Source organism: Leucoraja erinacea, chromosome 2, assembly GCF_028641065.1.
Source record: "Leucoraja erinacea ecotype New England chromosome 2, Leri_hhj_1, whole genome shotgun sequence".
Lineage (NCBI taxonomy): Eukaryota > Metazoa > Chordata > Chondrichthyes > Rajiformes > Rajidae > Leucoraja > Leucoraja erinaceus.
In genome coordinates this window covers 103,074,749-103,101,848 of record NC_073378.1, presented here as the reverse complement: position 1 = coordinate 103,101,848, position 27,100 = coordinate 103,074,749, and the positions used below count along the sequence as shown (strand labels likewise).

Sequence of the window (27,100 nt, the reverse complement as noted above, 5' to 3'; positions counted from 1 at the left end):
GCATAAAATCTTGAGGGGAATAGATCAAATCAATGCATTTACCCTGGGTAGGAGAATTAAGAACTGGGGAACATATGTTTAAGGTGAGCGGGGAAAGATTTCATAGGCACCTGAGGGGCAACATTTTCACTCAGAGGGTGGTGGGTATATGGAACGAGCTGCCAGAGAAGGTAATTGAGGCAGGTTCTATAACAGCATTTCAAAGACACATGGACAAGTACACGAATAGGAAAGGTTTAGAGGGATATGAGCCAAACACAGGCAAACAGGACCAGCTTAGGTTGGGCATCTTGATCTGCATGGACTAGTTGGCAAGAACCCATTTCCATGCTCTGACTCTGAAAGTGGAAAAGGAATAAAATAGAAACAAAAACCTCAGGTTCACCATCCTATAAAAACATGAACTGTGCCATGCTATGCATCAGAAATATTTTCAAAAAACATTTTGTGCTTAACTCAATGTTTTCTCATTGAACAATTCATTTTTCTCATCGTAATGTATAGGACAGAATGCAACACCAAATTATATTTAGTTTTTCCTTCAATCGCACTCAACTTCTCCCAGGTGAATGGTATGTATTCAAGCAATATATTAATTTAAATTATTTAACCAAGGTCAACCAACTGCAAACCTCCTGGTAGTGAGACGGCCATGAGAAATGTCAACATCAATCACTGACCTGAAATTTGTATGCAAATAAAACTCATGCATACAGCCCGACAGAAATCAGAGCAGGCCCCCGATCACACATTTTTCTTTCAAAATGGAGAATCCAATTTTGAAAAGCACAATGAAATATTACTAAATTCATACTTGGGAATAACCTCAATTAATGGTGAAATGTTTAAACACTACTGACATTACCAGGTGATTGATTATACTGTGGCGGCTCCTCAAACACTGGACTCCGTGCCTCCTTTTGAGACCCACGCACCACAATACTTTTTTTTAAGTGGATATTTATCACCACAAAAAACATTCCCCCCCCCACTCCCCCAGACTTATAAATGGGTAAGATGAATATTTCCTTCCATATCTTAATATGAACTCAATTTTTGATGAACAAAACAAATTAAGTTAGTTAAAATGATATACTGACGTTAATGAAAAGATTAGATCAAGTCAGCTCTTTTCTGATCCCTACATAGCATAGCCCAAATCAAGAACGTTCTATCATTGGGAATGCACAACAAGGGTCTATTAACACTTGCAAATAGTTTATTTTTCCAATTCACTTTTGACATGACATGGATTCTGGACTGAACTATCATAATCTCTCTTAGCTTTCCATGTCTCTATTTTTGTCACTTCTCATTTTTGCTCCATTTTTACACTTTATTATCTTTGTGCTCCAACTGGGACAAAAAAACAGCGCCACCACTTCCGGAAAAAGGAACTGCAGATGCTGGAAAATCAAAGGTAGACAAAAGTGCTGGAGAAACTATGGAGCGAAGGAAATAGGCAACGTTTCGGGCCAAAACCCTTCTTCAGACTGATGTAGGGTGGGGGGGGAAGGCGGGGAAAGAAAGGAAGAGGAGCCAGAGGGTTGAGGGAGAGCTAAGAAGGGGAGGAGACAATAAGGGCTACCGAAAATTGGAGAAGTGAATGTTCGTGCCGTTGGGGTACAAACAAAGTGAAATATGAGGTGCTGCTCCTCCAATTTCCAGTGGTGCTCACATTTGCTCCTGTCCCACTTAATAAACCCTTAACGGAAACCTCTGGTGACCTTGCCCGCGACCCAAGGTTTCCATGAGGTCGCCAGAGGTTTTGGTCACTCGCCTGAAAAGCCTCAAGCTGGATCGACCGAAGCGTGAGCTGCATCTCCCGACCACACACACACGCACACACACACGCACAAACACACACACACGCACACGCACAAACACATCGCGAAGGTGAGGGCCATGGAGAGCGGAGGAGCGCTGTCTGCGCGATGCAGAGACCTGCCACAGAGCACGGTAAGTCCTTTAGAGAGCGCGGAGAATGAGAGAAGCAGAAAGAAGGGGGAGAAGTGGAAGGGGAGGGGGGGGGGGGTGGGGGAAGAAGGAGTGGAGACAGTTGTAAGAAGTTCAATAAAGTTAGTGGGCATTTTACCTACAGGTGGGTCTTCTAGGTCGTGAACCTCCAATGAGCCAGTCAAAATGACCAGTCAGCTAAGGAGATGGCCTTCGACTGCCTGTAAGTAAATAGCGACCCCACTCCACTGGCTTCGACCAAACGACAACCTATTTTTAGTCGAGGCCGGTTTTGATTTTGTTGAAATAATCGAAGCAACCTATAAGAAGCCTCGACATACGGAAACAACGTTCGACCATTAGGGAGAGTGACCTCATGGAAACCTTGGGTCGCGGGCAAGGTCACCAGAGGTTTACGTTCAGGTTTCCGAAGTGGGACAGGGGCTTTAGGCCATGGAGGCTCTAGTAATAGTGGATACATTGGTGATAATTTTCCAATGTTCTATAGACTCGGGATCAGTTCCTGTGGATTGGAGGGGAGCTAATGTTATCCCACTTTTTAAGAAAGGCTGGGAGAGAGAAAACGGAATTATAGACCAGTTAGCCTGACATCGGTGGTGGGGAAGATGCTGGAGTCAATTGTAAATGATGAGATAGCCGAACATTTGGATAGCAGTAACAGGATCGGTCCGAGTCAGCATGGATTTACGAAGAGGAAATCATGCTGGCCTAATCTTCTGGAAATTTTTTGAAGATGTAACTAGGAAAATGGACAAGGGAGAGCCAGTGGATGTAGTTTACCTGGACTTTCAGAAAGCATTTGATAAGGTCCCACATAGGAGATTAGTGGGCAAAATTATGGCACATGGTATTGGGGGTAGAGTGCTGACATGGATAGAGAAGTGGTTGACAGACAGGAAACAAAGAGACGGGATTAACTGGTCCCCTTCAAAATGGCAGGTAGTGTCTAGTGGGGTACCGCAAGGCTTGGTGCTGGGACCGGGCCTATTTACAATAAACATCAATGATTTGGATGAAGGGATTCAAAGTAACATTAACAAATTTGCAGATGACACAAAGGAAGGCAGATTACTATCTAAATGGCATCAAGTTAGGAAAAGGGGAATTAACAACGAGATCTGGAGGTCCTTGTCCATCAGTCTATGAAAGTAAGCATGTAGATACAGCAGGCAGTGAAGAAATCGAATGGCATGTTTGCCTTTATAACACGGGGAATCGAATATTGGAGCAAAGAGGTCCTTCTGCAGTTGTACAGAGCCATAGTGAGGCCACACATGAAATATTGTGTGCAGTTTTGATCTCCTAATTTGAGGAAGGACATTCTTGCTATTTAGGGAGTGCAGCGTAGGTTTACAAGGTTAATTTCCGGGATGGTGGGACTGTCATATGCTGAGAGATTGGAGCAGCCGGGCTTGTACACTCTGGAGTTTAGAAGGATGAGAGGGTATCTCATTGAAACTGTTTAAATTGTTAAGGGTTTGGACACACTAGAGGCAGGAAACATGTTCCCAATGTTGATGGAGTCCAGAACCAGGCGTCAGTTTAAGAATAAGGAGTAAGCCATTTAAAACGGAGACGAGGAAACACTTTTTCTCACAGAGATTGGCGAGTCTGTGGAATTCTCTGCCTCAGAGGGCGGTGGAGGCAGGTTCTCTGGATGCTTTCAAGAGAGAGCTAGATAGGGCTCTTAAAAATAGCAGAGTCAGGGGATATGGAGAGAAGGCAGGAACGGGGTACTGATTGGGGATGATCAGCCATGATCACATTGAATGGCGGTGCTGGCTCAAAGGGCCGAATGGCCTATTCCTGCACCTATTGTCTGTTGAGGAGGCCCAGGACAGAAAGGTCGGATTCGGAATGGGAGGGGGAGATGAAGTGCTGAGCCACCGGGAGATCAGGTAGGTTATTGAGGACCGAGCGGAGGTGTTCGGCAAAACAATCGCCAAGCCTACGCTTGGTCTCACCGATGTAGATCAGCTGACTTCTAGAGCAGCGGATGCAATAGATGAGGTTGAAGGAGATGCAGGTCTGTCGCACCTGGAACCACTGTTTGGGTCCTTGAATGGAGTCGAGGGGGGAGGTAAAGCAACACGTGTAGCATCTCTTGCGGTTGCAAGGAAAGTGCCCGGGGAGGGGGTGGTACGGGTGGGAAGGGAAGAATTGACCAGGGAGTTACGGAGGGAGCGGTCTTTGCTGAAAGCAGACGGGGGGGGAGATGGGAAGATGTGGCGAGTGGTGGGGTCACGTTGGAGGTGGCGAAAATGACGGAAGATTATTTGTTGTATGTGACGGCTGGTGGGGTGAAAGGTGAGGACTAGGGGGACTCTGCCCTTGTTACGAGTGGGGGGATGGGGAGAGAGAGCAGTGTTGCGGGGTATTGAAGAAACCCTGGTGAGAGCCTCATCTTTAGTGGGGGGGGGAACCCCCGTTCCCTGAAGAATGAGGGCATTTCTGATGCAGATGAAAATTATTTTTTCTAGTCTAAAATCTGTGGTTGAAAAGTTACTAGAGAATTTTCTGAGGGATAAGATATACATGCATTTAGATGGACGTGGGACAATTAGGGACAGTCAACATGGCTTTGTATGTGGGAGATGTGTTTCACAAATCTTATTGAGTTTTTTGAAGGTTTGACCAAATAGGTTGATGAGGGCAGAGCTGTAGATGTACATATGGATTTCAGCAAGGCATTTGGCAAGGTTCCACACAGTAGGCTGCACTGGAAGGTTAGATCGCATGGGATCCAAGGAAAGCTTGTTGACTGGATAGAAAATTGACTTCATGGAAGGCGTGATGGATGAAAGACATTCTTGCCATAGAGGGAGTACAGAGAAGGTTCACCAGACTGATTCCTGGGATGTCAGGACTTTCATATGAAGAAAGACTGGATAGACTCGGCTTGTACTCGCTAGAATTTATAAGATTGAGGGGGGATCTTACCCCATGCTAACCCATGAAGATGGATCAAGGCTAACTAGTAAATACAATTGGAAACCACAAATTAAATTGAAAAACTTCATATAGATTTAAAAAATTTCAATGTTAATTTTAGGCAACATTATCAATATAATGTGTAATGTACAGTTTAATGTGGATAAATGTGAGGTTATCCACTTTGGTAGTAAAAACAGGAAGGCAGATTATTATCTAAATGGTGTCAAGTTGGGAAAAGGGGAAGTGCAACGGGATCTGGGGGGTCCTTGTTCATCAGTCAATGAAAATAAACATGCAGGTACAGCAAGCAGTGAAGAAAGCGAATGGCATGTTGGCCTTCATAACATGAGGAGTTGAGTATAGGAGCAAAGAGGTCCTTCTGCAGTTGTACAGGGCCCTAGTGAGACCACACCTGAAGTATTGTGTGCAGTTTTGGTCCTGTCGAAGAACATTCTTGCGATTGAGGGAGTGCAGCATAGGTTTAAAAGGTTAATACCAGGGATGGCGGGACTGTCATATGCTGAAAATGGAGCGGCTGGGCTTGTACACTCTGGAGTTTTGAAGGATGAGAGGGGATCTTATTGAAAGATATAAGATTATTAATGGTTTGGACACGCTAGAGGCAGGAAACATGTTCCCGATGTTGGGGGAGTCCAGAACCAGGGGCCACAGTTTAAGAAAATAAGGGGTAAGCTATTTAGAATGGAGATGAGGAAACACATTTTCACACAGAGAGTTGTGAGTCTGTGGAATTCTTTGCCTCAGAAGGTGGTGGAGGCCGGTTCTCTGGATACTTTCAAGAGAGAGCTAGATAGGGCTCTTAAAGATAGTGGAGTCAGGGTTTATGGGGAGAAGGCAGGAACGGGGTACTGATTGGGGATGATCAGCCATGATCATATTGAATGGCGGTGCTTGCTCGAAGGGCCGTATGGCCTACTCCTGCACCTATTGTCTATAATATAAAGTTATACTAGGAGTTATTATCCTTAATTTTCCATGCTTACCTGTAACTGAAAATGATGCATCTCCTAAGCTTTTGTCAAACAGTTGAGAAGGAAGGAAGCCTGAAGGAGAGGGAGATTGGTCCGATTCACCAGCCATTAGATTGTTGGGTGAACTCAGGTCTTCTCCAAATACTGCTTGCCATTCCCTGCCGAAGTCACCCTCTTCCAGTGATGTCCCATTTAGTATTTCATTCAGCAAAGCCATTTCATCCTTGTCATTTGTTTGTGGTTCCATGGAGTTGATTAGTAGTTCTGTTGGAGCTAAATTTAAAATTGAAAAACAAAACACCAAAATTTGGAAAATGTAGAAGCAAAATGAAAAATGAAATCTCATTCTCAGGTATTACAGAACGGCATATTTGTGATGCATAAAATTAAAACAACATTCATTTATAAGGAAAGCTTAATTTTGGAGAAAAAGCTTTATAATTATCATTCATTTGCCATACGTGTTTCAACTTATGTGGTATGAAAAATGTTGCAATGAAACAGCAGCAATTTCTTCAATGTCTGTTTCTTGAAAAAAAAATAATATTTATTCCAAACACATTCAAGAACCATACTAACAATTCATTTTTCTTTTCACACGTCATCTCTCTGGGGTTTGATTTTCCATTGTATTTCCAGTAAACTTTCAGAAAAGTTTAGAACCAGTTTTCGTTAAATAATGTGGTTTAAATCTGTAATCTTCTCGACTTGGCCAGTGTTACTCGCTTGGAAATGATCTGCAATTGAATCCAGTGAAGCAGAAGCAAGGGAAAGATCAACAGATTTGCACAAAGGCACTTCTGGTGTATAATCAGCCACAACTGCACACCGTCTGTGTAGAACCACAAGAAATGGGGGAAGATATTAAATGAATACTTTTCATCCATGTTTACTGAAAAGATAATGGAAGCTAATGAGTTGAGACATAGGAATTGTGTTATCTTAGATCATATACGAGTTACCGATCTTCAGCCACAAGTGAAATTCTGTAAGACTGTCGGATGGCTAATGTTGTACCATTATTTACGAAGGACCGATAGGGAAGCCAGAGAACTATAACGAGCCTGATATCACTAATTGGTAAGTTGTTAGAGGAGATTATTAGGGACAGGATCTACCAGCATTTGGATAGGCACGGACTGAAGAGGAATAGTCAGCATGGCTTTGTTCATGCCCTGCAAATCTGATGGGAGATTTTTTTTAAAGAGTCACCAAGAGGGTTGTGAAGGCAGGGCAGTGGACATTAGCAAGGCCTTTGACAAGGTCCAACAGGGTATGTTAGAGTGCATGGAATCTAAGGAGAGAGTAGCTGACTGACTTCAAAACTGGCTTAATATGAAAGAGCAATTGTGAAGGGTTGTTTTTTTTTTAAATTCAAGGCCTATGACCAGTGGGGTCAATGTTGGTTCCCCTTCTGTTTGTTCAATAGATTAAAGGATTTGGATGACAATGTAGTTAATGTTGATAGTAAATTTGAAGATTATACCAAGAAGTGATACTGTTGACAGTGAGGAAGGTATGTCTAAGTTTACAACAAATGCAGATCAGCTGGGAAGGTGGGCCAAGGAATAGCAAATTGAATTTAACTCTGACAAGGGTGAGGTGCTGCATTTTGGTATATCAGACCAGGGTAGGACTTGCACAGTAAATGTTAGAACCCTGGAAAATGTTGTGGAACAGAAATATCTGGCAGTACAGGCACATGGTTACTTAAAAGTGGTGAGTCAGGTAGACAGTGTAGTGAAGGCAGCATTTAGCTGAGAAAATGACATCATGATGCAGCTATACAAGTTGTTGGTGAAACCACACTTGGAGTCCTGTGTGCTGTTCTGGTAACCTGGCTACAGGAAGGATGTAGAAGAGATTCACCAGGATGTTACCAAGGCTTGTGTGAAGTTATTGGGAGAGGTTGTTGAGGTTGGGACTCTTTTATTTCAGTGTATGAGGGTGAGAGGTGACCTTATTGAGGTTTACAAGGTCATGAGGGCATGCATAAACTGAATGAATTGAATAAAAATGTATTAGCCAAGTATATTCACATACAAGGAATTTGCCTTGATGCTTTGCTCGCAAGGATAAAAACACGATATACAGTAGACAATTAAAAATAAAACACTATAATTTAAACGTGAAAATAAAGTACCAGAGTAAAAAGAGGCTACAGATTTTTGGCTGTTGAGTAGAGCTACTGCTCGTGGAAAAAAGCTACTGCTGTTTTTATCTGGCTTTGGCGGCATTGCTAGTCCGGAGTAGCCTCCCAGGGGGAAGTACTTCAAAGAGTTTGTGGCCAGAGTGGAATGCTCACAGAATATTTTCCGAAGGTAGAGGACTTTAAAACTAGAGGCTTAAGGTGAGAGGGGAGAGATTTAAGAGGGATCTCAGAAGCAACTGTTTCACCTAGAGAGTAGATCATATTTGAAATGAGCTGGCAGAAGCCACTATACAAGTGGTTACGATGAAGAATGTTAAAAGACATTTGGACACATATTGATAAGGAAGGCTTTAGAGGGCTATGGGTTAAATGCAGCTGAATGAGACTAGTCCAATATGCCAACATGGCCTGCATGAACACGTTATGCCAAAGGACCTGTGACTATGCTGTATTGCTCTATCATTCTATAGAGGTTACATAGCTATGAGAGGCATAGATCTGATAGATAGACACAATGCCAACCTAGCATGGACAAGGTGGACCAAATGGGCTTTTTCCGTGTATTACAGTTTCATTAAAGTCTCACAGCAAGAATCCTAACCTTTCACCAATAATTCCAATATTCAGACCCAAACAACGATTGAAACTAGCTGGTCCATCATTGATCCTTTGCCAAAATTGCTGAAGAAATAAAATGCTTTTTGGTACCCTCCAGAAGCTTCATAAATTATTTGCTCAGATAAGTTCATAAATCATGGGTGCAGGACTAGGCCATTTGGCCCATCGAGTGTAGTCTGCCATTCAATCACGCCTGATCTATCTTTCCCTCTCAATCCCATTCTCTTGCTCTCTCCCCATAACCATTGACACCCTTACCAATCAAGAATCTGCCAATCTCTGCCTTAAAGATGCCAAATGATGGCCTCTCCATCCATCTATGGCAATGAATTCCATGGATCCACCACCCTCTGACTAAAAATATTCCTCTTCATCACCTTTCTAAAGGCATGTCCTTTCATCATGAGGCTATGCCCTCTGGCCCGAGAGTCTCCCACTAGTTATTTGTTCAGGCCTTAAATTTAATTTGAATGCAATTTTCATCTCCCACCCTAAGTTTTTGATTTACCATCCAAGGGAGGAGACTGCTATTTACATAGCTTTTGATCTCACCTGCATTTGCCTTCCATGTTAATCTTTCTTTAAGGACTGAAGGCCAATTGGTAACAACTTTGTTAAATGAAAGAACTTCTGCCTTTACTTTAGAAGGTCCACAAAAAATAACTTGTTCAGCACAGAAGACTGGATCAGATTAACAAATGCAAAAGTGGTCATTGGAATGCACCAAGTGTTAATCCACATTTCAGTTTACACAAATGACCACACGATGGACAAGTATACCTTTGTGTGACCCAGCTTCTGGTCCTGCTGGGTGATTTTCAACAAAGTTATGATGGAGTATGATTGGAAGGTCATAAGCGTTAATAAAATTACTGCTAATTTGTAAATACTTTCTCTTCGATGATTAGAAATAAGTAAATTTAAAGTATTTTTAATTCCAAAATAAAAATTTCTCCTGCTATTACTGCTTCGGAGTTTTCTGTAAATACAAAGGAAACAATGAATTGGGCCTGGGAAATCAGAAAGGCCAAGCTCGAACAAGCTGTCGCAAACCTGTCACCTTGATGGGCCTACTCTAACCCATTTCCATTTTTATTATATTTTTCAATTTGAGTTAGATTGGTTATGTGTAACAACTAATGGGTAGCTCTGAGAACAAACACAGACAAGAGGTGAGAATGGGAATTAGTTATGTCATACTTGATACATACAAAGTATCCATCAGAACTTCAGAGCATGGGGCTTTAAAATATTCATGGTTGCAGACGCAAAGGCATTTAGATATATTGTGCAAAACCCACTGGTGGAATTACATTTTGGAAACAATTATAGGAAACCAATGAAAAATTTATGTCATAAATATTAGAACAAAAGCATTATCAGAAAAGATGAAGTTCATCTACTCTTGCAACTAAATTGGTTGCAACAATACTCCATCCAATCATTATGTCAACAGAAATATGTAGGATCTTCATTTATGTGGCAGCTGTTATTATAACATAATTTTATTTTCTTCTAGCCATATACCGAACAATGTCACTCTCTGACCACATTGATACATAATAATATAGCAGTTGTGAAAGAAACAAGTGGATGAAAGGTTCATTTAAAATGTACAAGGCAGTTAGATTTGAAGGACATTCCTGCCTTGATTCTGTATTAACATTTATATTTCATTTTCCTTCTGACAAATATATCTTGATATTTAATCTCCCAACTCAGTTTTTCTTATTTGTGCCACTGTCACTCCACATGCAAACTCTTTTGAAGAAGTGGATAAAGGCAGCAGAGAAATACCAGCTTGATCAAGCACATTTGTAGATCCATAACCCACCTCCCCCACCCCAACCCCCACCCCACCAACTCGTATCCATTTTAGAGACACAACTACATAAGTCATTTCAGCAGAGACTATTGCACGTGAAGCCATCAATTGTCGATGTCGGGTATGACATCAGGCTCATGAACAACTCTAACTAATTGTACAGCTGGCTTGTTCTCTGGAAACACTCCAATCAATCACAGTATAGTTACCTTGGAAGCTCTAACAACACCACTGGAGCACACTGGATCACTTTCACGAATGGGAGAGTTTTGAATGTGATGCAAGTATTAAGCCCCTATTCACCCCACACAAATTGACAGGAATAATTTGAATGGATCCATTTGAATTTCTCAAAAACCTGGAATTGTGACAACCTCTAACTCTTGTAACGCTTCAAAACAAGCCTTGGAAGATTATTACTTAAAGGGCCCGAATTAAATTGAAATTATGAACATCTCACTGTCAATATATAAATCTCACAGTCATCTTTCGCCATAGCTACGCATCAAAATATTGTGAATCATATTTGCAGGCATTGCCATACCTTTCCGTGAACAGGTGGTGGGGACTGTTCTCACAGGCTCTGATGTGGCAGAAAGCCAAAACAAAATGTATAAGAGAAAGCCTGAATTTCTGAGGTTGCAAAGTGAGAAGTAGTTAAAGAGCTCAGGAGAAACCCAGACCAGAAGAATTTTGTAATCAATGGATGTGTCAAAGTCAAGGTGTTGCCAATGTAGGTGAACAATGGCACAATAGTGGGCAATGGAGACGGTGCAGGTTAGCACATTAGCAGCAGAGTTTCAGATGATCTTAAGTTTACATCTCAAACTTTCATCACAGAAAATGTTGGAGCTGGTGCCGAGAGAACCAAATTTCTGGCGGAGAAATATAACAATAATAATTTGGACTTCCTGTATTTAGCCGAGAACAAACTTACTGACAATTTAGAGACAGAAGGGCTGTCAGGAGAGGCGATGGGAAAACTAGTGTTGTTGGTGCACACATGGTAACTGATGCTCTATCTTTGAATATTTTTAAGACTCGGCATGCAAATGAAAAATAGGAGTTAACGATAATTCCCTCCGGGACTCCTGATGTAATGGTATGAGAATGCAAAGGGAAGTTGTTGTAGGCAAATGGGTGCGGACCCACAGTTGAACAATGTAGAGACATTAGAGCAGGGGTCGGCAACCTACAGCCCCCGGGCTGAATGCGGCCTAGACGGACTTCCATTGGACTCCACTCGGAGGCCATGACCTCTGTTGGTGTAGCAAAATGGATAATCCAGAAAGGCTCTAGAACCAAAGGTCCCAGAAAATCAGTGGTGGATCTATACAGTGGTGGGAGGGTGTCTGTGGGAGGGAGGTAAAGAGAATATGGATAAATCAGATTTGAAGGGGATGAAGTTGTACCAAAGTAGGAAAAGTATAAATGGTATCTGTGAAGAAAACATTCAAAAAAGGAAGTTGACTGGTTAGCAGTTTAGTGGGAAGATATTGAAAACTTCATCCCAATACAGAACAAATGAGTATTACAAATACATTTGTAAATGAGAGCCATTGCTTGATTTGATTTATTGTCATTGTCTTCAATTAAGAGACACCAAAATGCTATTTTCCTTACAGTCATACAAATAAAAAAAACACAAAACACAGAACACAGTAGTTCACTACACAAACATTCTCACAGTGGCACCAAAGTTTCCCCACTGTGAGGGAAGGAACTAAAGTCCAGTCAACCTCCTCACTGATGTTCCCCAATGTTCACCCGTGGTCGGGGCCTCCCGAGCCCTCCGCAGTTGCCGCTACGGGCGGCTTGATGTTCAGGCCCTCTCGCCGGGAACGATGGAATCCCGACGTCGAAAGGTAGAACAACCTCAGCTGCCTGGACTTCTGAATCGGCCACCTCCCACCGGAGTCCGTGGCTCCCGAAGTCCACAGGCCGAGCTGGGCGGAGATTCACGCTGGCGACCCCCGGCAAAGGGTCCCAGGACTCCGCAATGTTGCTCAGTGCCGCCCGCGCTGGGAGTCCACAGCTCCGCGATGTCGATGCAGCAGGCCCAACACTCCGGAGCTCCAAACGGCGATCCCAGATAAGGCCTCGCCCGCTCCGTGATGTATTCAGCGCTGCACCGCTGCTGCTGAAACTCTGGTCGGTCCCGGCAGGAAAGGCTGCGCCAATCCAGTTCGTAGGCCGTGAGGGCGAGGGCGCGACTCGGATAATAGTCGCATACTCGCCAGGAAGTGACTGAAGGACGGTTTCCCCCTTACCATATCCCCTTCCCCCCCACATAAAATACTAAAAAAAAACAAGAACATACTTAAACATAACAAAAAATAAAAAAGATAACCAGACTATAGGCGGAGGCAGCCATCAACAGCGCCACCGGATGTGATTGGACATCTGTGACACGACATTGTGACATCATCACTGGAAGCTGCTGGAAAAAGGCTATCTGTGAGAAGTGGTTTTTGGTTTCTTGTTTTTTAACTTCAATCATGAATAACTTGTGAAATATAGGGTGAAATCTTAAATTAACCTGAATATGGCGTGGATGGTAAAATGTGTTAGAAAATGGATAGATAGAGACAGACAGACAGACAGACAGACAGACAGACAGACAGACAGACAGACAGACAGACAGACAGATAGGATTGAAGCAGGCAAGAGTACAAGGTTTGATAGTGATGGTTTGGAGTAAAAAAGGTTACGTTATCTGTAATGCTAGAATTGAGGGAACAAATAATTTAGAGAGATCAATTCTGCAGCGTCGAGTGCAAGTTGCAAAGGCTGAGTTACTTGCCTGGCACCAAGTTTAAGGACATCTTCTCAGGCTACAGAGGAAAATGTAATTGTCATGGCCGATGCTGGAATCACGCACGCACACAATGCAAAAGAATATGAGCAGTTAGGGTCCAATTACTAAACAGAAATACAAAGGTGTTATCACCTAATTAGCAGAGAGTAGCATGTGTTGAAGGGAAATTGAAGAAGTTTAAGAGAAATTACAAAGCATAATGCAGGGTATCACGATTGGTAAGGTGACCATTTTTATTTTCTTCAATTTGAGTCAGTGCAAGGGAAAAGATAAAATGGAAGTATCTTTATTTAAATACATGCAGCGTTCATGCACAGGCTAGTAATAAATATGATAAAATAATTGTAATTTCAAAGTGACCAAGGAACAAGTGTGAATGAGGAGCTCAGAGAATTGAACACCGTAAAAAGTAGTACTGGAGAAATAATAGGACTAAAAGCCGATAAACTCTGTAGATACTGATGACTTGTTTCCCACAGTATTGAAGTGGACATAGTGGGTGAAATAGCTGTCACCTTTGAAAATATCACAGATTCTAGTACAAGATACAAATACAAGATAAATTTAATAAACAGTGAATGAATGTACAGCCATACAATCAAAGGACTGACCAAACATCCCCACACAGGAACAAAGCTGTGTGGGAAGGCACCAAAGTCAGAGGCTCAGAGAAGTTGAACACGGGCGTGTCCAAAAAATACGTACTGGGCGTGACACCAGATTCGGCGCCCTCCCTACTGGAGTCTAAGGTCCGTAGCCGCACCGGGTGGAGACTGCTGCTGGAGACCGTCTACAAGGCGCCCCAGGACTCCTCGTTGTTGTTCAGCGCCGCCCGCGTTGGAAGCTCTCCGCACCAGAGCTTCATTGATGTGGACAACAGTGCTCCGGAGGTCCAAACGACGACCCAGGTAGCATCGCCCGCTTTGGTGACTATCGCTGCGCCGCCGCTGTAGCATTGGTCCGGTTTCCGGTCCCCGGCAGGAAAGGCCCTCCGATCCAGCTGGTAGGCCGCGTAAGGTCGCGACTCGGAGAAATAGTCAAACGGTTTCCCCCTTACCCTGCCCCCCTCCCCCACATAGAAAAGTAAAAGTTTCCCCCTGAAACAGATTTAAGACTAACTAAAAATAATAAAAAAGATAGAAATTACACACAGGCTGTAGGTAGAGGCTGCTGCCAGGGCAGCGCCCCTAGTGGAAGCGCCCCTAGAGGAGTACCCACAGATTGTAAGATAGCATACTGTATGTGACCCTCTTATAAAAGTAAGGGCAAACTAACGATAAGCAGCCATAAACCTGTGAGCACAATACCAGTGGTAGAGAAAATTCTGAAATCTATTATTAAGGAGGTGATCACACAGGGAACTCAACAAATAATAATAGCTTAGGGCAGATTCAAATTTTCTATACAAGGAAAATAATTTTAGGCAAATGTTTTTTTTTTTGCGGTTTTGATGAAAATAAATGAGGAATTATATTTGGACTTCCAGTAATTTTTTTTCTCATAACCACACCAGAAATTATTAATCGCAATTAGCGCACACTGTATTGGGAGTAATATATTAGCATGGACTCATAATGGATAAAGACAGCAGAATAGAAAAGTTGGAAGACTGAGTGGTCATCAGGAGATTGTACTACAGGCCAAACAGCACACCGTCTACAGCAATGATTTGGATGAGGAGACCAAGTGAAATGTATACATTTTTTAAAATAATTAAATGCTTTATAGTACTGTGAGCAATGAGAAAGATGCAGACTGGCTTCAGGGAGACAGAGATCTGGTACACGAATAGGCAAACGCATGACAGGTAGAATAACTAGAATTATGTGAAAAATTGTAAGGTCCGGAATAAAAAATATATCAAGGCGTTGTTCAGGTGACCCCTGTTTTACAGCCATTCGGGTTAATGGAAATTTGCTCTTAAACAATTCAGAAATAATTTCTCCAAAATTTACAGAATGCAATAACATTATCTCACAGAACCTGCATAAATAATAAAGTAAATAATCAAGTCACATTACAACTCGCATATCTTGATGCATGCGCAAATGTTACCGAAAATTGGGTTATGACCCTATTTCTACGCATGCAATCCCACAACCACAATCCAGGGATCACCTGTATTTTTTTTTTTTTGAAACATTAACAGACGAGTAATTACACTTTCTGGTTCGGGGTAACGTGCCAGAAGAGTAGGGAACTTGGGCTGGGAAGTGGCAGAAGTGACAACCAGATGGCGAGGCTTCATTTAAAGAAAAGCTGTCATCACCCCTCCAGTTTCTGTTGATGCAAATATCCACAACAATCTCAGGAATGGCAAAGGACTAATTGACAAGGGAACCATCTGACAATTCACTAACTGGAACACAGGATTAAATTAACTGGGATGGAGATGATAAATAATTTTTATTAAAGGATACTCTCACATCTTTGTAATTTGTTCCTGCCTATACACTTTCTTACAAGGCATATATTTAATATAATCAATGAAGCCTTTAATGAACTCGAAGAATGGGGTGGCACAGTGGCACAGCGGCAGAGCCAGAGGCATGGGTTCAATCCTGAAGAAGGGCGCTGTCTGTATGGAGTTCTATATTTTCCCTGTAACTCTGTGGGTTTCCTCCAGATTCCAAAGACGTGTAGGTTTGTAGGTTAATTAGGTTCCATAAATTGTCCCTAGTGTGTAGGATAGAACTAGAGTACGTGTGATTGCTGGTCGGTGTGGACTCATTGGGTCAAGGGGTCTGTTTCCACGCTGTATCTCTAAAGGAACCAAACTAAACTAAACATAGATTATTTGACATGGCCTAGAAATTTCAGTGCACCCAAGAGTGCAATGAATAGTTGTTGCAACAATAGGACCAGTGACAGTTTTGGTTGTGAGTTGTCTGTTCCAAGTGGCTGTTCACCCAAAACCCAAAGACTCAGGAACAAACAAATATTTCCTGTTCTTTGCTATTTCTGAGCTCAACCCAAATAGATTCTAATTCTACATGGAAATCTGCTAAGCCAAGAACATGTCCTATCTCTCTGCCTTATTGATAGCACTATACCATCTCATTTTCCTTTTGCCTGTCCTTCCTAGGCATCAAATATCCTGGAACCCCTGCTATGGTCATCATGTAATTATGATTTTATCTAATCATAATTAGAATACACCATTTATTTTTGTAAACATTGGTCAGTCTGCACTTGCCAGGAACAGAAGACTGTAGCTACAAATTGAGAGTAGATTGTCTGGGTTTATTCTCACAACATAGGAGGCCGAGTGGTGAGTTTAAAGAGGTTTATAAAATTATGAGCGACAGATAGTCAGGGTCTTTTTCTCAGCGCGGGGGAGTCTATAACTAGTAGGCACAGGCTTAACGTGAAAGGTAAGACATTTAAGGAAGATCTGAGGTGTAAAGAGTGTTTCTTCCCCTTTAGAAAGTGGTAGGTATCTGGAACGAGTTGCTCAACGAGGTCCTGGAGGCAGATACAATTACAATGCTAAAAAGCATTTGCATAGATACTTGAATAGGGAGATTTGAATAGAGGGATTTGGGCCTAATACAGGCAAATAGGATTAGCATAGGTAGGTATCGCTGTTAGCATGGACAAGGTTGACCAAAAGGGCCCATTTCTGTGCTGTGTGATGCTTCGTCTATGATGCTTCGATTCGTGCTTTTACTCTTCTTTCATTGACCCCATTTGCTGTGTGTCTTTGTTGTCCATTTATTTATTTACTTTGCTCACTACATTTCTAACTTTCATTTAATGGTTTATTTCTCTCCATAGAATTCCCTTTGAAGTGCCAAGCTAGATTAAAACCTTCCCAATATCCCCAGTGAGGATATTGGTCCCCACCCCACTGAGGTGCAATCCATCTGATGTCTGTAGGTCTCAGATACCTAAAGCATGCTCTACTCCACCACTTCTCCATCTGTGTCCGTTTGCCCTTTCTTTCTAATTCTGGACATTCGCAAGTGGTACAGGGAGTAAGGATTTCATAAGGGAATATATTGAATGATTGTATGGAGACAAAATGGGCTACAGATGCTAGAACCTGCAGAGAAAAACAAACTGCCTGGAATAACAAAGCAAACCGAGCAGCAATTGTGGAGGAAAATGAGCAATCCATCCAGGTACTCTCTACTTGTGTTCACCTTTCCCATTTGCTCCTCGCCTCTGGTTACCGACACTCTTCACCTTTCCCCACCTGGGTCCATCTGCCCATCATCCAAACACCCATCTACTTGGGTTTCTCCTCCCATGGCAACATTTCCTATCCTCTTCCTCCTCGGCTCCACCCTCCATCATTTCCCCTGCGCCCCCATCTGATTCCACCCTTGACCCATTATCCTTTGACTCACCCTACCCTCTCCATTGTGTATATACTGACCATGTTCCCTCCATCCCCTCAGTCCTGATGCAAGGTCTTAACCTAAAATGCCCAGCATACATTTGCCTCCACAGATACTTTGCAACCCACTGAATTCTTCCAGAAGGTTGCTTTTTCATCATCGAATCCATATTTGTTACGCTATTTTGTTGTATAAAATTCTTTAGACTGCCGAATTCGATTTTTGTTATGTGGACAGCTCAGTCATTGAGAAACTGTGATATAATTCAAGGTCAGGATGGTGAGAGTTTTTGAAGCTGTTTAAGCTGTGGCAATACAAAGTAAGTGATGCCCTTGATTTCAGGTAGAGTGGCTCAAAGTGAGGTGCAACAGTCCTGCTAAAAAGGCATTGCTTTGATCTCAAAATATTACAGCCCAGTATGGGAAATCTATACCTATAATGTTATCAGCTCACAAGTTCAGGCCAGATGAGCAAAATGAGCTGTACTCCAAGCGAACACCTAGATATACTCGTAAATGATTATGGATTAATTTAAATAGTGCATGGAGCTGCTGCTTGCAGTACAGATACGATGTTCTCATCATAATCCACACACTGTGTTAGGTGCAAGTTTTTGATTCAGCATGGCAGGTATTGAAGTAATTACTGAGTACTTTAAGCAATTGCATAGTGAGTAGCACCATGAGTGTTGAAATAGTGCAGTTGTGAATTGTAATTCAAACAACAAACAGATGGGGACATCATGTTTAAATAAGATCTGTGCTTCACAATCTAATTACTAGCCACATGACTGTATCATATTTTGCTCTCTACTCATAAAAGTGTCAGGAAGGACAAGCACATTATCATGTTCCTCCTAATTTACAACCAAACATTTCAGATAGCTGGCTGTTTTTGTGATCAAGTTATTCATTTATTGAAATCAGGGTTGCGATTCAACTTTATTGACCACCAGGGGCAACATACGATTGGCACCCTTGCCAACAATCTGTCTGTTTTCTCGTCCTTTTGTTATTTTTAGTCCGTTTAAAAGTATGGTTTTGGAGGGTCTTAATCTTATATGTTTTTATGAGGGGGAGGTGGGGAGAGCAAAGGGAAACCGTTTCTCAGTCACTTCCTGGTCAAGGATGCATCTATTCTCCGAGTGGCATCTTCGCCCCCCGCCCCCACCATCTGGATTGGCGTGGCATTTCCTGCGGGGGGCCGACCAGAGCTTCAGTAGCGGCACAGCATTGAATTACCTTCACGGAGCGGGCAATGCCTTACTGGGGATCACCGTGTTGAATCTACGGAGTGTTGGGCCTGCTGCTTTAACATCATGGAGCTGTAGTTGTGGAGCTTCTAGCCACGGGCGACGCTGACTTTAACATCGCGGAGTCCTGGGATCCTTTGCCGAGGGCTGCCAGTGTTGAATTTCCACCCAGCTCGGCCTGTGGACTTCAGGAGCCGCGGTCTCCAGTAAGAAGTGGCCGATTCGGAAACTCCAAGCCACTGAGAGTGTTCCGACGTCGGAGTTCCGATCATCTCGGCGAGAGGGCCCGAACATTGGGCTGCCGTGGCGGCGACTGCGGAGGCTCAAAGGCCCCGACCATGGGTGAACAAGGAGGAAGATGACTGAAATTTATTGCCTTCCCTCACAGTGGGAAACACTGATTCCACTGTGTGGGGATTGTCATGTTAAATTCTATTGTGTGTTGTGTTCTTTTATTCGTATGGCTGTATGGTAACTCAAATCTCACTGTACCAATTGGTGCATGTGACAATAAATGTAAACTACAACTTGAAAATGGACAGGTGCAAAGTTTATGCATTAGTTAACATTACGACATAAATTTAATGTACAAAAATAATCCTGCGACTAAAGTTTAGGTCACATATTTTGGTAAATAGAGCTTGCTTTGATTCCAGTTATTATATTGGAAACATCTTTAATGACCAAGAAAGCTATTACGCTGCATCACGTTGCAGCTCCTCTTCAGCAGTGTTTCAACACCAAAAGGTAGAGTTTAAAAACTGGGTACATCAATGGAGAGGTTGTGCCATAGATTAACATGGAGGGCAAATTGCTTTATTATTGTTGGTAAATTATACATACCATGGCATATTCCTGAGATTTTTGCTTTTTAGAATCATAGAGCATGGAAACAAGCCATTCGGCCCAATTTGTCCATGCTGACCGAGATGGCCCATCTATGCGAGTCCCATTTGCCCGCATTTGATCCATATCTCTCTAAACATTTCCCATCCATGTTCCTATCCAAATATCTTACAAATGTTGCTTATAGACATGCCTCAACCATTTCCTCTGGCAGGTCCTTCCATATACTCACCACCTTCTGTGTGCAAATGTTGCCCCTTAGGTTCCTATTATATATTTCCCCGAGCGTGGTTCCTCAAGAGTGAAAACATATTAGAAATCTATGCTTGTGAACGAATATATGTTTATATATATTTAATCTTTAGTCTGAAGAAGAATCCCAACCTAATCCTTGTCCTCCAGAGATATTGCATGCCCTGCTGAGTTACTCCACCATTTACTGTCATTTTTGTAAACCAGCATCTGCAGTTCATGTATCTCTATGGCTATAAATTAGTTGACAGGGGAAAATGTGCAATCAATTGAGAACACTGGAGCATTGTAAGAATGTTTAGAGAAAGCAATGACAGTATACACATCTGTAATAATCCTTCAATGAAGATAAACAGATGCAGATGAATTCACCATATCTCTTCCGTAAATTAAATGTAAAGGATCGCACCCAACCTTGAATTGAATCGTATAAAGATAGCCATCTTACAGTTAACATTTTTTGAAAAAAAACACTACTTTGAACTGATGAATGACTAATTCACTTTCAGCTAAATCAATTACTTCAGATAAGTTGCGGCTTTTGTTTTGCACTCACCACTCAGAGACAGTGTTGCCTTTTCTTCCTTTTTCAAATCTAACAAATCATCTATGGATTCTGCTGAGGGAAAGTTTTAGAAACGATTAACACCGTCAAAGATCTCAACAAGAGAAAGGAGAAAGGAATGCCTGACAATAAATGCACTGAAAACATTACCTGATTTATGCTGATTATTTGAAGATATTGGTTCCAAAGTTGAAAAGGTATTGTTTCCCATTGCAGGAGACAGAGAAGTATCTGAAAAGGAACAAATAGAAATTCAGATTTCCAAAACTACAGTTACTCACCTGAAAAGTGCATTTATCTCTGAAACTACTGAAGCTGAGGTTATACAAAATGTTTAGGGAGAAAATTTTAAAAAGATCAACTACCATCAAGATAACTAAAAAAGTTCAACTAAAAATATTTTATATCCCAAATTAATAAATGTTTAAACAATGAAATTCCATTTCTTTATTTCAACTTTACTCAGTGTACAATGTAACTCTTAACACATTGTGTGTGGCACTATTTAAAACATTACTCTTCGTGCTGCACTGGTAGCTTTTCATAAGTTAATGGGGAACCAGAACAGACACAGAATTTCATTCTAATGGACACCAATAACTAAATCGTGGGGGTTACTATTTAAAAAAAATAAGAACATATGCTGGAATTGATTGAAATTACAGAGAAAGGCAAGATGACAAATAAAATGTATTTTGTAAGACGACAAAAAATAATAATTTTCCAGAAGCTGGCTACAACATCTCCTTCCATAACTAAACATGGGAGGGTCTAGGGAACAGCAATGCAGATCATTTTTTATGTTAAGGATCATATTTTATTTCTGACTTTTTCCATTTTTGATGCAAGTTATTAGTTGCAAAGAACTTGACAAAGCTTAAAAAGAACAACAGGGAACTTCTTTGTTCTGGTGGAAGACAGCCAGATTAATCGTTACAAAGCAAAAAGGGATTGTAATGGAACAAGAAAGAAAAGACAAGTCTGGAGTCATTGTAAATGGAAAATTAAAATCACTATCCGAAATGTTTTAATTCAGTGTCGAGTTTGGAAAGCCCGATGTTGCAAGTCAAAAGGTAAAATGGCATTCTTCCAGCTTATCATGAGCTGGACTGCAACAACGTGGAGATTTAGGAGAAAAGACCTGCACGCTGCAGCCAGCAGGGAATTCTCCATGCAACCACAGGCTACTCATCAGACGGATCTGGCTCAATGATTCTCTTGCAAGCAGAACAGAGGAAGTGAGAATACTGCCCCCTTGTGTGGCTTAGCAAACTAATCAGGGAAAGGAAAACTCTAAGAACAACAATACAAAATATCCTCTCTGCCCAAATGACTATAAGAAATAAATAATAAAGAAACATCTAGCGATTTAGTAATAGTTCCTGATCGTTGATTGGCTGGTAACATAAAATTTGTACAAGGAGATTGAAAAGCTTGTGGAAATCTTGTATTCCCCCTCCCCCATCCCCCATCCCCAAAGAAAATTATTGGAACATCAAATTATTGATCATTTGGTGTAGAGGGAAAACAAAACCCTACAAGATGACTTAAAGGAGTAAAATAAATATTTAAAAAGCAATACAAGGGGATGCAGAGAAATGCACAGTGGGCATTTCTCATGAATGAAGAGATGCACAGTGGGCTGATAAAGCATTTCTTTCTGAGCTTGAAACCTCCTTCAGCACAATAACCTTCAGTCCTATTTGCAGAAATGCTGAAAGGTAAAGCATAACCTTTTCCTGTGTGATGCACATGAATGTCGCTGGTTTTACAAAGTAAGCTTTTCAAGATATAAAACTATACCTGAACTGTCAGATTCCTTGTTTCCCTTATCTTCGTTCAATGAGATAAGCCTGTCAGATGAAATAACAAAAAAAGTATAATTTATTAACTTGAAATTAATTCCATAATTTAAAAACTATGCATTAATTCTCAGCTTCTAAAAATGTATTTTAACAGAATGAGGAAGACATTAGGCAATTTTCAATATCCCTAATTTTCCATGAACTGAAAATCAGTTAAGGGTGACTACGTTGGTGGTTTAGGGATCACATATAGGTCAGACTAGGTAAAGGTGGCAGATTTCTGACTATCCTCAAGCTTATGCAAAAGATTACGGGGGAAAGGATAACACTACTGTCCACAATGCCATGGACCTCCTTGCAGTAGAGTATTGGAGACTCCCCTTTTGGAATCCCTCCCTTCAATCCAAAATTGGATAGGATATTGGTCAATCCAAAAGCTATCAAAATCGAAATGTAATTGACGGTCACTTGTCATAAAAGGCAATTCACGGACAACAGACACATTCCACAGAAGTGCAGTCTACACGCTGTAGTAAAGCTGCCATCTATTATAAACAATGATGCGTGCAAGATATATGTAGGGCCAGTTTATCAGAACCATTCTTTAGAATGTCAAGACCTTGAGGATGATTAGGAAAATCAAAGTCGTGACACATGGATCGGTACTGGGTTCACCGTTGTTCATTCTTTATATTAACAATTGGGAAATGAATGTAGCATAGGTTTGTGGATAACACCAATGGGTAAATTTCATGCTGTTATTTTCCCCAACCATGTAACTTTAAAAAATGGTAATTGTATCCATCTCTAGCATTTCCTCTGACATTGTTCTAAATATGCACTACCCTGTGTGGAAAAGTTGCCCCTCGTGTTCATTTTGAATATGGGAGGCGGAGAAGCATCTATGGCTACTAACCTTATCCACAACCTCCATGATTTTCTAAACCTCTATAAAGTAATCTCCTGAACTTCCTACATTCCAGGGGGGAGACCCCCCCCCCCCCCCCCCCCCCCCCCCCCCCCCTGTAAATCTCCTCTGTACCATTTCCAGTTTCATGGCATCCTTCACTTTCTCCATAGCCATCCTGTCGATGAAGACAGGTTTGTGGATCCCCAGCTTTCCCTCCTGAAGTCAATAATCAGGTCCGTTGTTTTCCTGATGTTCAGAGCAAGATTGACATTCTGGCACGTTCAATCAGATTTTCAATCTTTTTCCTAAACACTGATTTATCATCACCCATTATTCGTGCAACAATAGTAGAATCATCAGCGAATTTAAAGGGTATTGGAGTTGTGTCTGGCCATGCAGCCATGGGTATAGAGCAGACGACTGAGCATGATGCCTTGGTGCTCCTGAGTTGATGGTTTTGGAGGAGGAAGTATTGCTGCAAGATTGTGGTCTGCTGATGAGGAATTAGTCAGAAATTGACATAACATTGTGGACGCTGACATAATAACATGAAATTGAAGCTTGTCCAATCAGCTACAGATGTTAAGATATTGCAAGGAAGATTGGTGGGAAAATTGGGAAAAATCAGGAGGCTAGTTCTTTGCTCCACCCCAATGGGACACAAATTGGGTAATTTCAGTTTACATATTTGATGCTTCAGGGCTTTGTACAAAAGGTGTAATTATGCCATTCCCCGCTCAATGGCAACGCAGATAAAAGCAAAATAATGTGGATGCTGGAAATCCAAGTACAACAATTACAAATCAGACAAAATTATGGAGAGAAGCCGTTAACATTGCAGTTTGATGACTCCCACTCAAACACTATGTGGACTTCAAGTCTCCAAAAGGCACAAATGTAAGGAGATACAATACAAGGATGTGTCCTTTTTTTTACATGAAGGACGAGCAAAGCTCAGTTGCATACAATGTAAAGTTGGCACACATTTTATTATAAATTTATTACAAAACAGTCAAATGTAATTAAGTTGCAGCACACATTTATTATAAATTTATGATACAAAACAGTCAAAGTGTAATTAAAATGCAGCAGTAGTCCTGCCATCATTTTGGGTGGCTAATCTCAGCTTTTCATCACTTTCTAGTTGTAGGATGATCCCAAAGAAAGACTTAATCTTGAAGTAAGATTGCACATGCACATTTATTTAACAGAACTCTCACATAGTGTGATGCAGTAGAGTCAAAGTCAAAGCTAATTCCCGCGGCATAGTCAGGTCGCACACCGAGCCCCCGGCGTGCGCTCGCAAAATTTGGGTGGCTAATCTCCAGCTATGACGCAACAACATTGCAGGAGCCCCGAAAAGCGGTCTCCCTCCAGGGAGCATTGGAGCCTCCGACTCTCCGGTAGCAGCAGCAGCAGCAGCAGCATCAGCGCTCTAAATGATTGGGCGACGGTGAGTGGAGTCCCCGGCTTCTTCCTGTTGGAATCGTTGCGGCCTCAAAAACGGAAACCCGACGAGAAAAGGTAAGGGAGAGATTTTAAAAGTTCCTTCTTAAAACACAGACAGAAAATCCTACGTAGAGCGTCCCCAGAACAAGTCCCCAGTACAGCTGAGCTGTGATGGCTCTCATCATTTCAACTGACACTAATTTCCATTTAGATGAGTGAAGACTGCTGGTATATTTGGAGCCTTCAATCACTACTTTTAGAAGAATCAGTGTAAATGAAAGTGGGCAAACAAGCAAATATAGATTTGCCACCATGTAAGGACAGTATTCCAGCTATGTCAGAGAGTATGCCTTTTAACAAATTCCATTTTAGGGATATTTCCAATCCAACTTTTAATCTGTGGTGTTGCAATAAAGCACAATGCATTGCAAAAAATGTGAAGAAATAAAGTTTTGTTTTGTTCAATTTTCTGTCAAACATTGTTTTCAAATACTTTGTAAAATATTCATAAAAACATAAAATGCATTATTCATTTCTGCTTCATAAATAATGCAGCAGTTTTCATTGTAAACTATTTAAATTATGCATTTCCAATTTCTCAATGCAACGTCTGCTGAGAAATCTCTCTGGTAAGTGGAAATTTAAATTTTAGTGTTAAACTGTGCCTTGATCCATTGCAATGTTACCAGCAAGATAACCATAATAAACAAACCATTTGACAAAAATAATCCGCATACATGCTATTCCACAAGAATATTTTAAGATCTAAATATTATTCTGAGAAAATGGTTTCATTGGATCATACACATAACAACTTAGTAAAGAACCATGATAAAGAGATTTAAAAACAGTTGGCTTGAAGCAAACTATGTAATACTCCATGTTACAACAAATGACAACCAGTTGAAGCAATTAAAACTAAAACTATCAAAACATAAACAAAAACAAACAAATCTTAGAATTTAGACATTAAAATTTGTGCATTTCTTTATCTGACAAAAAATATTACAAGCACCATTGCAATCATTGCTGCACCAATTCTCTTGGGAGTGACACAAACAGCAGCTACTTCATTATACAAACAACGTACCAAAAACCATGAAACAGACCAGAGATCGGAGTATTAGATGCAAACTGTCCCAATGGAACAAGGTTGTGCTTGGTCTCCTTGGTGGCACCATGATTGTTTGCAAAAGGGATCCAATTGATTCAGTAGGTCATCTACTGAACACACCATGAGAGTTGGTTCAGCATCATGATATCAGCAGCTAGATGCAGGCCGAATGTAATGTGGAAAACCTGTCCTCATCCAACTATAGCTTCAGTGCAGCGTGACTCATGCTTAAACATTTCATTTTATTACAGCCTTCTTGACAAGTTTTTAAACAATTTATGAACCTTATATACAGACCATCTTTTTCTTCTGTTCAGTAAATTATTGGAAACAATTCTATTTTTATTTACACTCTTTCCACATTGAACCTTTGTTCCTCTACTTGTCCCACCTCTTTTGGTTTGGTAAGTTAATGTCTCCTCTTGTCCCACCTCTTCATCACTTTGGTAAGTTAATATCCCCTTTATCAACTTTCCCTCCAAGAGCATTTGGTTATAATTGACATTTTCGTATTCAAAGGAAAAGTTTTAACCTCAAATATCAACTGTTTTCTTTGTTTCACACATAAAAGCTTAATTTCCTGAGCATTTCAACATTTCCTGTTTTATTACAACTAATTCAGTTTTCTTTCCTGCACTAATTGAAACAATATTGTTTCACTCGAAAGCTTGCCATAAGCTCCCAATTGCCCACCATTACAGCACATAACAATATTTGTGTATCCATCTACTAGAATATCAGATTTCAGCCCTGAACTGGTTAAGTCTGACCTGGTTCCCATTAACGAACATAGAAGCAAACCTCCACTCTTCACTTAATGACTGTTTCTGTATGAGAGACCGGCACCATCTGCGAGTCATATGTGTACAAATGAATTTTAAGCAAATGAAGCAAAACACAGTGCATGCCACATAACATGAATAACAATCTCTGGCCATATGAATGTCACACACCAGTTGAGTACCCAGAACAAATCTTCATAAGTGGGCAAATCGCACACATAGAACCTGTTTATTATTTAGCAACTGGGTATCATATTAAATTGCTTTGAGCATCACAAAAATGTGTTGTGCAACATGAAAGAATTTCTAGTCGAAGGCACATGCTGGTCATGGAGGTAGTCTGTCTGTGTGTAGCAGCCATGGCATAACAAAGCACTCCTTAGAAAATATATACAACACCCTTTTTGTGGCAAACCTCCTGAATTATTGAACTTCTTTCTCAATTGGGATAACAGCTTTTGCTGCA

The 27,100-nt window shown here is 41.2% G+C and overlaps 1 protein-coding gene across 6 annotated transcripts in view; it reads right to left on the bottom strand.

Annotated features, from left to right (window-relative positions):
- ica1 (islet cell autoantigen 1) overlaps positions 1 to 27,100 on the bottom strand; it is an 87,079-nt gene that overhangs the window by 3,490 nt on the left and 56,489 nt on the right. For all 6 annotated transcript variants that reach the window (XM_055662078.1, XM_055662047.1, XM_055662056.1 and 3 more), the window contains 4 exons: positions 22,378 to 22,427; positions 20,725 to 20,805; positions 20,566 to 20,625; positions 5,916 to 6,176 (listed from right to left, as the gene is read on the bottom strand). In XM_055662078.1, the coding sequence (XP_055518053.1) occupies positions 5,916 to 6,176; positions 20,566 to 20,625; positions 20,725 to 20,805; positions 22,378 to 22,427 (452 nt within the window). The remainder of the gene's footprint in view (positions 1 to 5,915; positions 6,177 to 20,565; positions 20,626 to 20,724; positions 20,806 to 22,377; positions 22,428 to 27,100) is intronic.